The 13,001-nt window shown below is 36.7% G+C and overlaps 2 protein-coding genes across 7 annotated transcripts in view; one reads left to right on the top strand and one right to left on the bottom strand.

Annotated features, from left to right (window-relative positions):
- Positions 1–4,419, bottom strand: part of LOC106155044 (tyrosine-protein phosphatase 10D) — a 53,675-nt gene extending 49,256 nt beyond the window's left edge. For all 6 annotated transcript variants that reach the window (XM_013529648.3, XM_013529646.3, XM_013529645.3 and 3 more), the window contains exon 1: positions 4,045–4,419. In XM_013529648.3, coding sequence (XP_013385102.2) covers positions 4,045–4,083 — 39 coding nt within the window. In that variant the 5' untranslated portion in view covers positions 4,084–4,419. The remainder of the gene's footprint in view (positions 1–4,044) is intronic.
- A 3,442-nt stretch (positions 4,420–7,861) lies between these two features.
- On the top strand, positions 7,862–11,612 carry LOC106155036 (echinoidin-like). The gene is made up of 4 exons (XM_013529633.2): positions 7,862–8,534; positions 8,958–9,131; positions 10,115–10,216; positions 10,354–11,612. The coding sequence occupies exons 1-4, from the start codon at positions 8,342–8,344 to the stop codon at positions 10,497–10,499; spliced, it is 615 nt and encodes a 204-aa protein (XP_013385087.2). The 5' UTR covers positions 7,862–8,341; the 3' UTR covers positions 10,500–11,612.
- Positions 11,613–13,001: the final 1,389 nt, after the last annotated feature.

The raw sequence follows: 13,001 nt of genomic DNA on the forward strand, positions 1-13,001 counted from the left end.
TGGTTACATATTACTTAAATTCTATCCAAAACCACCAACTGTAAAGCCTTAGTCCCAACCGAACGTAAGGGCTGCTATGTGTGGTCTACGGCCAAATAAAATGGGAGTTCGTGCATGAGGAGCACGTCCATCGTGCGACTTTTGGAGGACGCAAACAGCACGTAGAAACTTTTCACCAATTACTTGATTTCTTCCCTGCCATCTAGCAATGTCCTAGCCGGACGCAAGGAACCTAAAAACCGTGCGTCCAAAATGTAGTTGGGACCTAGGCTTAAGCTACTATTCTTCCTGCGTATTAGTATGGGAGTAACGTGTGCTTAATAGTCTCCAGCACATACAAAATGCACCAAAAGGAAGGTGAGAGAAAGGACTTGCAGTTCACAGTTTATAATGCAGTACTCACAACAAGTATTTTTACGATTGCACCTTGAAATCGTGGTTTAAGCCATTTAATCTCTGATTGCAATCATAAATCTTTGGCTTAAAAGGTCAATAATTTTTTTATATATAAATTCATATTTTTAAAGGTATCCTATCCAGGATTTTTGTGCCATATTGAATTTCCTCAAGAAAGCAATTTTTTCCTTCTCACAAACCATCGATCCCACCATCTCTGCCCTTGGATTGGATATTTCATACCATTTACAATAAAATAATTTTGTTCTAAATGTTACCTTAGAATTAAGATTGTCATGCATTTTCCTGACATTTCACAAAATTTGATACATTAAAAAAATCAAAGGCAGATTCATTCATCTTTATATTCATAAATAAATAATAAATATTAATAAAAAAAAACATGTAGTTGACATCTACAAATATATACCCTTCAGCACATCACATATTAAACCACTGAATACTTCACACATTCCTAAATTTAATGTGCATACAGTACAAGATTGTATCCTGACTGCAGCACTATACTGAACACGAATATAGTTAATGAATAGCCTATAAAGTTCTGCTTTGGTCACAGTCACTTAGATCTCTGATTATAAAACTACACACATTTATCATCTTTTCCAACCAAAACACAGTTTTCAATGCAATGATACATAAGAATAATAGACAAAAAGGAAAACTGTTCAAATGTTTCTTAAATGAACAATTTTAGAACTGCTCACAAAATGAAACAGCATCTTAAAAACTGTAAAAATAATCATGTTGGAAATGCAAGAAAATATTTTTTAAACCAAGTAATAAGACCAAATATGTATCAAATGGGGAAAATCTGACATTGCTTTACATGAGGCTGGGGCACTGTATGTTGCCATACATGACTAGAAAACCTGGGAGAATTTCTGTGAGGTGGGGTTAACTTTTCAAAGAAAAAGGGTGAAACCCTATGCACTGTAAACGCTATCTTAGAAAGCAATTACAAAGTGACATGCAAGCAGATGATCCACATTGTTAAGTAAGAAGACACTGAAATTATGCAACATCTCTGTGTAAACAGGTTACATATACAACACAAATACTGTCACCACATCCAAGCAGAATTTGAACTCCTGACAAAACACCTACTTGTATTTTCAGTTTACTATACATTGTCTAACTTTCTAACTGACAAAAAACTGAAGCCAACATGCTTCAGTTGTTATTCTGAGGCTGCCAGACAGTTTTTATTTCAAAAAAAAAAAATCAGTTTATAAATGAAACAAAGATTTCATTCTAGCAGAGCTGTCATTAAACTTTTTACATAATACTCTTCAAGCTTAGAATTTTTGAAATATATTTTTTTTAAATTAAAATTTCATCAATTCTCTTAATGTTGATAAATTGGATATATATTGAACTCTGTAATAAATGTAACACAGACTTTTTGTAGCATATTATTTATTTGCCTTAACATTTCCAGTCTAGCAGAAAACTCCCTACAATGAATGATATGGTAGAAGGCAGTTTCTTTTATGCTACATACTGTACAACAAGCTGTGAGGCTAAAGCTTCATTCCAAAGCATATCTATTCAAATCTCCTCCATAACTTTATATAAACCCTTGAATATTTGACTGTTATTTACTAAAGGCGCAGCTCAAATGTCATCCATAAATCTACATGCAAACTATTCATAGCTTCATGGGTATTTTTTACCAATTGCCAATGTTAGATCAAACTTTAGATTTACAGTATGATTCTCCTGAAACAAAAGTAATTTTATATCCATGCATTTAGTATTCATGCTAAAGTAGAACCTCTAATCCCGTTTTTAGAATAAACCAGTGACGTTATTTCTGAAGCTTTGATCATGAACAAAATGTACCCCCTCTTTAATTCCTTGCTCATTTAACAATTTAACATATTCAGTAAATAGAGAAACGTATTGTGCTACTTTGTGCATTTAGACACCCATGTTAATGCACAAACACATTAAGCTATTTAAGAAGCAAAAGGCTAAAAACTACACAAATATTGCTAACTGAACATCATGATTTCACAAAGGTCATTCTGTCTGCATCATGACTCTTCTTAAGCTAAACATAGACGCTTGATATTTCATGGATGCTGTCACAAATATAGTACATAGATAACATTAGTATACCCTATATATATTGTAAAATTCTGAATGGAAACATGGGGACAAACTTGCATCCCCTTCCCTTGTGTAGAAAAAATTTTTGAATAATTAATAAGGTGCTGCCAATTAAGCATCATCTCAAAATATCACAAAAAAACTACAAATTATAAAATTAACTTGTTACTGTTTCAGCATTATGAAATAATTATATTTGTACTTATGCTGTTTAAGCTTTTTATACACATAGTCCAAGAGCGCATTCTCAACGAAGTAAGCCAGGCTTTACAAAGCCGGTGACCTAAAAATGGCGGACGTACATGAAAGAAAAACCGCCTAATCTTTTAATAGTCTCTCCGCCTCCCCACACGTCGTCCCTGCGGGGTACAGTAATTAAATCGCGTCTCCGTTCGCCATGCAGAAGCTACCTGAGAAATATTAAGTGCGCATGCTCATCAGTTAAACTCGTGGTGAAGAAAGCATGGCGGCTGAAGGCGATCGAAGGAAAAAAGCTCTTCTGTTCTATTATCTTTGAAAACAGAGACGAAAAAGGAATAATTTGGCCCGTAGAGCAGCAATGAATCGACTATCTACGGAGATAATATCACCAGAGATATTCACGGAAATATTAATGTTCGGAGCCGAGATTTAATTACTGTACCCCGCAGGGACGACGTGTGGGGAGGCGTGTGAGAGGCGGAGAGACTATTAAAAGATTAGGCGGTTTTTCTTTCATGTACGTCCGCCATTTTTAGGTCACCGGCTTTGTAAAGCCTGGCTTAATTCGTTGAGAATGCGCTCCAAGTGTCTTAAGGTGCATTCATATCAAAGACAGGCCTCTCCTCTCGGTACAACCCCTCCCTGTGTCTGACTAATAAGATACTCATCATAACAAGCAATTACCAGTACCAGCAAGTGGATTTTCCTTGCTCCCCACAGTTATTAGTACTGAGACCAAAACTGTGAATGTGAATGAGTTTAGTTTCTTTAAAAAAAAATAGTGCACTGTACAAGAGTGCTATATCCAGAAATGCAGACCCATCTTTCCAGTTAACCTATCTTTAAATAATCATATGTAAAGACACATTAACATGTAGAATGAACAAATGTAGCTGCTGCTGGTTATTTGATTGATGTGTCCTTACAAATTAATTACTAATGATGAATAATGAGTGTGGTGACACTTTGGTGTATATATTGTCTTTATCTAAATAAAGAGATGATGTGTAAATAAATTTTCATTAAAATTCACCAATGAAAAGAAGTAAATCTTATCCTAAATTTACACGGATCTTCATTACACTTCCATTTACATCGCAGAGTAAACTCACATATAAATGTCACAAAAAGTACAACACACAAACATATACACACACTACCACACACATATATAATTAATGATCTTACTTCCTATGAAATTGTGTTAATGATATTCAGGTTGTCTAAAATTATCCCATAATGTGAATCGAGACACTTTTGAGATTTATAAATGATAGATTCCAGACCCAGTAAACAAAAACCAATACTTACCAACAGTGTAAAACGCAGCATACCCCCTTTATTTCCCATTTTCTCCTTCAAAATCTGAGTCACAAATCCATGGTACTTGCCCAATTTCTAACCGGGAAGTTGGCAAGGCAGTCAAGCATGTGAAATTGACAAGATGGCGAGAATCACGTTACAATCGCCGACACCTGTTGAAAGTAATAACTGATATGTTGGCTACTTTTGGCCTATTCAAGAGGGAAAACACCTCCACACACCTGCAGGGTGATCACGCGTTATATATTACCAGAAAAATATTTCTAATTGTCAACATGAGTTTAAATTTTGTTGCTAAACTTATTGTTGATATTCGGCTTCCAACGACCTAGTTAACTGGCTGACGTCACAGGTCAATTCAAATCGAGACTGGTAGCTTCCAAATGCTTACCTGTGGTCTCACCTGTCAATTAACATTTTATGCACAAAATTGCCTGGCTTAAATTTAGTGGGTTTTCTTTGCATGTGATACAAAGGGTCTTTACTAGCATCTTAAAATTATTCACATCGTTTCAATAAATATTGCTAATGAGAGAGTGCTTGTTGTTCAACTTACACTTGTACCTGTTAAGGTATCTTGATGACCACGCCCTTTCAGATGAGCAAGACGTCCACACATCTTCACATGCACACACCAGTCCTCAGCTTACTATGCATCCGAATGTTTAAAGGTGAAGGACTAAAACACTGCATCGCAAGGTTTTACAGCACATAGTGAAAATATTTCAAAATGAAATAAACAACAATACGGGTAATAATAAAAATAATAATAATTAAGTGATGCTATCATTCATTAAACATATAATTTAGTGAAACAGGGATTGTACACCACGTTTTATTGATTGCTGAATTAATTAATTAATTAATTTCACCTAAATCCCAGTGGCGTTCTTTTTAATGTTGACATCTGTATGTCTTGTACAGTTAAATTCGAATATTTAGATAAAGGGGGGGGGGGGGGGGGGGTATTTCTCCGTGAAGCGCGTCATCATTGAATCTGTAGAAGAAAAACGCAATTACAGATCTGAAAATTAGTTCATCTAACGCAGCGCGTGCAGTACTGACCGCAGCGCAGAGAAATGGGCCGTTATTATGAAAAAAAAAAAAAACGAATGGTTTCTATAACTTCAGGCTTTATTTCACAATTAAGTTTTGATCATCGTTACTTCTCTATCTTTTTACCCAACATTTTGAAGTAATGGATTTATTACTGCTGTTCAAAATATTAAATTTTACATAAAATGAAGAGACATGGCTCGGGAGGAGACGGCACAGGATACATGAAGTTCTGGTCGGTGAGAACCACAATTGTCAGCGGTGCAGGAAATATACAGCATTATTTATTTATTTATTTATTTATTATTATTATTTAGTTTTCTTTCTGTGTTGTTTATTACGTCCTAAAGAGCCGGGTCCAAACAATGGTCCTAAGGCGCTAGAGGTTAGTTGTTCCTTTCTACTTCATTGATAGCACCCTCCGTAGTATGTGTGTTGTTCCGAGGAGGACTATCTTCTGGACTTCGTGATCGTTGATGTTTCCAGGGATTTTGTCGGTGTATTTCGCTAATCCCTTCTTCACAAGACCCAGAGCTCTAATGACCATAGGTATTGTTATGGTCTTTGTTCCCCACATTCTGTTGATCTCGATCTCCAGGTCCTTGTACTTTGACAGCTTTTCTGTTACCTTGTCAGAGGTGTTGCGTTCTGATGGTATTGCCATGTCTATAAGGGTGCATTCCTTGTTTCTCTTGTTCTTGATGACCATATCTGGTCTATTATTATTTTTTTTTTTCATTTATCTATTTTTTTTTTTACTAAATCCCACTAGCAGTCCATTAACTATTACCAGAATTTATCTATTTGAAGGGAAATTAAAGGATTAAACCTTCGGCTGTGATGTTCGTTTGATTTCTGTCAGGTTTGGCAGCTTGAAATTACCACACGTCTCTGCAGCGCCGATAAGTGGTGACCCACAGGTATCCTTAGTGTGTTGACAAGACTGGAAGTTATTTTGGGATCAACCTAAAACTAAAACAACCAAATGTTTGGCCAGTCCAAGCCCCTTCCCAAATAATAGAGGATAATCTTCAAGATAAGTGTCCAAAGGAAGCCCCTGTAAAACAAACAGGTAGCACTGTCTGTCTCTGGGGATGGAAAAATGAGACAGTAGTGAGATAGTTAGCCAGGTAATTGTACAATTAATCACTTGATGTGTATGTAATCTTAAAGGGAAAGCTAAAATAATTAAACTGCTAAAGTAAGAAAGAAATGTGAAATCCTCAACATATTTATTATTATTTAACAATATATTCTATTAATGACATGTAGTTCTAACTGAAAAATATTTCATCTGCATTAAAAATATCTCTTGGGTAAATGTGATTGGTGAAAGACAGCAACTTAACATTTCACAACCACCACCCCCCCCCCCCACCACCCCCAAAAAATGAATACAAACGTGATGTGTAAATCAATTTTTGAATTTCAAAACAAATTAGCGATAAACTAACAGAAGGAACAAACAAACGAAAAAACAAACGGACCCACGAAAAATCGGACATGCGGACGGTCAGAAGACTGGAAACAAACATATACAATAGCAAATCAACTGGGACAGATGATATCAATACATCTATACATCGAGGATTGAGGTTTGATGATCACCATATGTTTCGTTTTCTTGTGACATACAATGCAGTTGGTCAAACTTTATTGATAGTTTATCTGGGTAAGGGGAATTCTCACACCAAGAACTGGTCAATTGCTATCATGGCCCATAGGAGCTTACGCGTGCGTCTTTTAGACGCCCCTTTACATGCGAAAACGACAAGGCCTATGCCGAGTTCGTCTTTTACTACAGAGCTTTGAGAGCCGAAAATGACATGGCTGTGTCTCTTTCGCCACTTACTGAAATCCACAGATGCGAGATTGACACGACCCATGTCGCGTTCGTCTCTCAAATGACACTGTTATAAAACATGAAATAGCCATAACGTGTGATTTTCGCAGCTGAATAAGTAGAACCTTATAAACGAAGTTGACGTAACTTGAGAGTCATGTCGCTTTCAACTCTTACAAACCTCCAACAAAATCTATCTCCACACAGACGCGCTCGACATGTACTATTGGACATGGGTCAGTTGAAACCCTATTAACCTAAAGGGCTCATGTTACTTTCAGCCAACTCTTATATGTCAAATCCAATTAATTTGAAACAGTGTTGTGCTGTCCCAAAACATTTTTTCAGTTGAATCCCATCATAATTTAGTGCTATCTAGATAACAGTGTGGCTAATTGTTTGTAATAATTATATGGCCTCATATTTTTATTTTCAAGGATTCAAATATAAAGGGTTTTAAGACGGTCCTTCTGTTTCAAATTAATTGGCTGAAAGTAACATGAGCCATTTAGGTTAATGTCGCTTTCAACTGACCCATGTCCAATAGTACATGTCGCGCGCGTCTGTGTGGAGATAGATTTTGTTGGAGGTTTGTAAAAGTTGAAAGCGACATGACTCTAAGGTCACGTCAACTTCGTTTATAAGGGTCTACTTATTCAGCTGCGAAAATCACACGTAATGCCTATTTCATGTTTTATAACAGTGTCTTTTGAGAGACAAACGCAACATGGGTCGTGTCAATCTCGCATCTCTGGAGTTCAGTAAGTGGCGAAAGAGACACAGCCATGCCATTTTCGGCTCTCAAAGCTCTGTAGTAAAAGACGAACTCGGCATAGGCCTCGTCGTTTTCGCATGTAAAGGGGCGTCTAAAAGACGCACGCGTAGGCTCCTATGGGCCATGGTAAATTGCAACCCATCTCTCCGTTCATTAAAAACCCTACGGTTGCGCCGAGTCTGGGCAAAATTGAATTTCCCGTCGGACTAACGAGGATCGTGTCCGTTGTGTAAACTCGGGGTAGCTTCATTGTATTGACACAAGACAGGGATAATATCTTACGGTCAGTAATTTTTGATTTTCTGTCATACAGTTTACGTCGTGTATATAGATAGACGTTTACAAATGCATTCCTTATGATCTGTTACTAGATACGTAAGCACGAAACCCCTATGTCCGGTGTTTGAGTTTTCGCTTAGTCTGTCGATATTGAAATTAACTTATCAAGCTGTCGACAGTTTAAGGCATTAATCAAAACCAAGAACTGGTAAACTAATCAAGTATTACATCACATACCTGTCAGAGACATATATATTTGAGTAGAAATCAACTTTTGCCGGTTAGATTTCCAGAGAAGTTCCAAACATATTGCTAACTTTTTGCATCCCACTATGAAAAGTTTTGCAAATTTGTTGTTCGTGGTTTTTGTGGTTGGGAGTATTTCTGCCATGCCACAGATTGGTACCAGAAATGACGCCAACACGGACTCGGAGTTACAGCAACTTAAAGGAAGAATAGAGAATCTGTATAGCGTCGTCAGTCAACTGGAAATGAAGGTACTGAGTGTCGGGACAACTCAGCCAGGTAATTGTACAATTAATCACTTGATCTTTATGTAATCTTAAAGGGAAAGCTAAAATAACTAAACTGCTAAAATATCATTATTAAAAAGTGTTCATTAAACATTTAATATGTCTCAGTCAAAATATTTTTAGTTTTGCGCATTCACAGGCAATGTGATCTAAAAAAAATGAATGCGTTGTACAAGGCTTTAAATGCAAAACTGTCATTAGTGCTCAAAACAACCAGCGATCCAAAACAACAGCGATTAAAAACAGGCGCATGGGAAGATTTTTTGGCCCACGTTTCGCCTAAAATTTTATTGTAATGTCTTAAAGTTAAAATAATGTGTCCAGCATCTTGCTGTTTATCAAACACTGTACGTAAGCTATAATGCTTTTCTGATTTTTAAATATCTTTTCAATAAATAGCTTCTTTAACTTTTAGTGACTTGCCCGAAAGGATATACAGAATTTCAGGGATCTTGCTACATGTTTGTGAATACTTTGATGAACTGGGCTGATGCGCAGAGAAATTGCCAAGCGTCCAACGGCAACCTTGTGAGCATCCAAAGTGCTGCCGAGCAGGATTTTCTCACCAGCTACGCCCTTGCAAATAGTGGTAAGAAAACAGTTTTAAAGGGATGTTATTAATGAGATATTCCCAAAAAATCGATCTTTTTTAAGGAAATCATTTCTGTTTTTTCTTTTTGGATAATTTGCAAACGCACCTTAACTTACAATATTTCCTATTTCTTAAAAAAGAAATGCTCACTTGAAAAAAAGACTAAGTGGTTATATCAGAGAATATGAATTGAAATTAAGATAAAATAAAACTAAATGGATAATGTATAAAAATTTCATTAGCTATGTGTTTTAGACAAACCAGTAAAGCTTCATTTGTCAATAGCTATAGAAAAAAATTACTGACATTTATACCTCCGGCTGCTGGTAGTCAGAAGGCTGTGACAAGTATTACAACCTATCACCCATCAGGTGTACTGGCTACTCATGTGCCCCGCTCCTCTGCTCGCCCCCCTCCCTGCGGAGCGGAAGATAGAGGTTGGATATCTCAGTCCCGTCATTTCTCTTGAGTTTTGCACCGTGCAACCTGTTGTTAAAAAACTTGTCTTTTCATGCTCTGACAGTGTGGTGAATCATACTGGAGAGACTGGTTGATCCCTAATAGAGAGAATGTCAGAGCCTGAAAAATCGATCCAAAAATGTGACCAAAATCTGCTCTCAGCACGCATCAATTAAAAAAAAAAAAAAAGAGGACCGCAATGTACTAACATCAAACATAACAGAAAACATCAAAATAATGGAAAAGGAAAACCGTTACTCCCACTGCAAGCTATTAACACTGATACAATTAACATAAGGCTGCACGGGGCAAAACTCAATGGAAATGATAGGACTGAGTGCACTTCCCTGATGTCAGGAAACGAAATATTGGTTGGTGAATATCAGTTTATCTTTTCTATAGCTTTTGAGAAATGAAACTTACTTGGCTTAAATGGATAAAATAGAAAAGACCCTTTTTAAATTTTTTTCACATAATCTATCGTTGCAAATTATTTTTGTTACGTTTCTTATGACATGCAGCACAATTTCCGGGAAATGGATTCTGGACGGGTGGATTTGACCAAGGCGCAAAAGGGTTGTTCAAATGGGTGGCGAACAACAAACTCTACCAGACTGACGGAGGTAAGAGTCTGAGTCTTTGGACCCTTAGTGAGTAGGTTCCCGTTTCTTTGAACCGTATTTTTTGAAATGGTAGAGATTCAGAAGATTACAAAATTTAACTCGTATTTGAAGTATTTTCTCATGAAACTATTTTTCAGATTTCCTTGGATGGGATTACTTCGATGGTGGTCATGCACAAGGAGGTCAAGACTGCATGGCTTTGTGGAAATCGCGTGGATACCTGTGGCACGACTATGAATGCCACGGGAAGGTGCACTCCATCTGTGAAATAAATGAACTGTGAACATAAAGACAGCAGAAATGTTCGGCAATATTATTAGGGGTTACCATTTCTTTGCTTGCCTTGACGAATAAAATAATGAAATCATTGTTATGTGTACTACTTTTATGTTTGTGATTTTAGATAAGTTAGAAAGATAAATGCAGCTTCTTAAAAATTTCCGTATATCCAGAGTAAGTAATTTTTACCGTTGTCCTGTGCACATCACCCGCCTGCTTTCACCGATCGCGAAAGTCTTTTGAACTCAGGATGTCATATTCTCAGTGCACGTTGAGTGAGCTAAGATTTACAGAGGTTTGGAGAATATGTTCCAGTTTAATAAATCGAGTAAGCATTAATGTTGTTTATAGTTTTTTCTGTGCTTTATTTGAAATAATAGGGGAACGTCCGTGAGTATCTTTTCTTTTCTGATCAAGGTAAAACTGAGAAAAAACACTAATGTAATAACTAAACAAGATACAATTGAGGATGCCATTATCGTTCAATGCATGTATTGGGTCGAGATGACGTTTATGCATTTCAACCCCGTGAATTGCCATACAGTGACACGTGCTGTTTGTGCATAAGGGAACAATGAAATCCCAATATTAATGGATCTTCTAATTTGTTTTCCCGTTATCTTTTTAATGTAAAATTATGTTACTGATATCAGTATTGCAATTCAAATAAATTCTTTGTGGATTTTTTTTTCTTTCTTTCTTTTTTTTTTTTTTTTTTTTTTTTTTTTTTTTTGCGATGGGTGTGTGTCTTTGTGTTTGCTTTGTATCATATTTTGAAAAAGTGACGTCGAGTCGTCGAAAATACGAATTGAAATTATACCATATTTACATACATAACCATCAAGCCAATACGTTTTTGGCTAATTTTTAAAGAAGGTTTATGTACACTGAACCCGTTTGAAATTTTGTCAAAGATATATATATTTTCTGTCTTTATACAGTGTATCCTGCTATTGATGTTCATTTTCAAAAACTATATAAGCCTTAAATAAAAGTGCTTGACGTCGATAGTTCCTTCTGAACTTTACAGGTAGATTTGGCGTTGGAATAAATGGAATAAAATCACTGAATAAAAAGTGAAATAAAATGTTTTCTCAGAAATATGTATTTGGTCGGGTAAAACCCGTAGAGAGTACCTAGAAGAAGGAAAGGACATTTTCATTTTTGCCTGCAGAAACAAAATAAGTGAAAAAACACATATTAAAAATGATATCACGATAGTAGTAACCATTTTTTTCGGCTTTTGATACAACTCTAGTAATTACTGCTTATTTATTTATTTTTTTTTAGAAAAAAAGGAATAACGTGCAATATTTCTTTTAAAGATATAATGCCAGAAGAATGAATTTCTCATTTTCGTTGGATAAACGGCTTTGAATCACTCTTTAATGCAGTGGACGCAAATCAAAACCTTTTCAGGAAATGCTAATGTGAGAACACACAAACTGCGCGACAACGTCGCGTGCGCTAGATAATTGGAACATGCATATTATATTGCCTACGGCTTCCGACTTTTTCATAAGGAAATTGTTGCACCTTAAATAATGCGCTTGCGTTGCTCGTTAAGCCCTGCGCCTTTTGTTAATCGAGATATTAACTATCTATCAATCGGTTTAATAGATCGGAGAACTTCATCATCGCTGCCCTCCGGTCGGAAACTGCTATATAAGAGGCCGGTGTTTTCGGAGGAAAATGTTTTTGCGACCGGTTGGCGAGTTTCCCAGAGCGACTCGTCTATGGCTTCCTGTGAAACCAGCTGCGGAGTTATGTCGTTTTCTCATAAAACTGCCATGTCTTGTATTGATACCCGCGAAATCCCTGGTACCCTTCACGGAGACGACGCTATGGTGATCGCAAAGAGAAGTAAATTTCGCACCCGCCGCTCCAGTGCTTACAAGCATGTGCCACACAGTGAAAAACCACCCCAGCTTGTGGCCAGACGTAACGCCAGAGAACGCAGACGCGTCCAGGCCGTGAATAATGCGTTCGCTTGCCTGCGCAGGCACGTGCCTTATGAAAATCGCCACAAACGTCTCTCAAAAGTAAAGACTTTGAGACATGCTATAGATTACATAAGAAAAATGAAGAAACTGATCAATGATCATGACGCCCGACAAGAGACAATCGCGGCAATGAGTCGTCTGCAACAACCGGATAACGGAAACGCCGGCTACGTTCAAGAGCAACAATACATTAACATGGTGGATTTGTCTTCTTGCAAGGAAAACCATACAAATTGGAATGTGGTGAGCAGGGTAAATATTATGAAACTAGTGAAAAATATACATGTACATCTTTGGTACTTATGTAGTATGCCCCTCCCCCACCCCGAAAAAAATGCGTATCTGTTTTTCGACCCCCCCATCACAAATAGTTATTTGGTGTCTTTGATTAACGTCTCTGTTACTTAAATTAATTAGTTTTGTTAAGTAATTTTGTAAATTAATTAAGTATTTACTGATTTTTGGACGTTCACACCTGTAATGACCTCTGCTCTCATCAGATA

Source organism: Lingula anatina, chromosome 1 (assembly GCF_051362555.1).
Source record: "Lingula anatina isolate TDL-2025a chromosome 1, LinAna3.0, whole genome shotgun sequence".
NCBI classification, from domain to species: Eukaryota; Metazoa; Brachiopoda; class Lingulata; order Lingulida; family Lingulidae; genus Lingula; species Lingula anatina.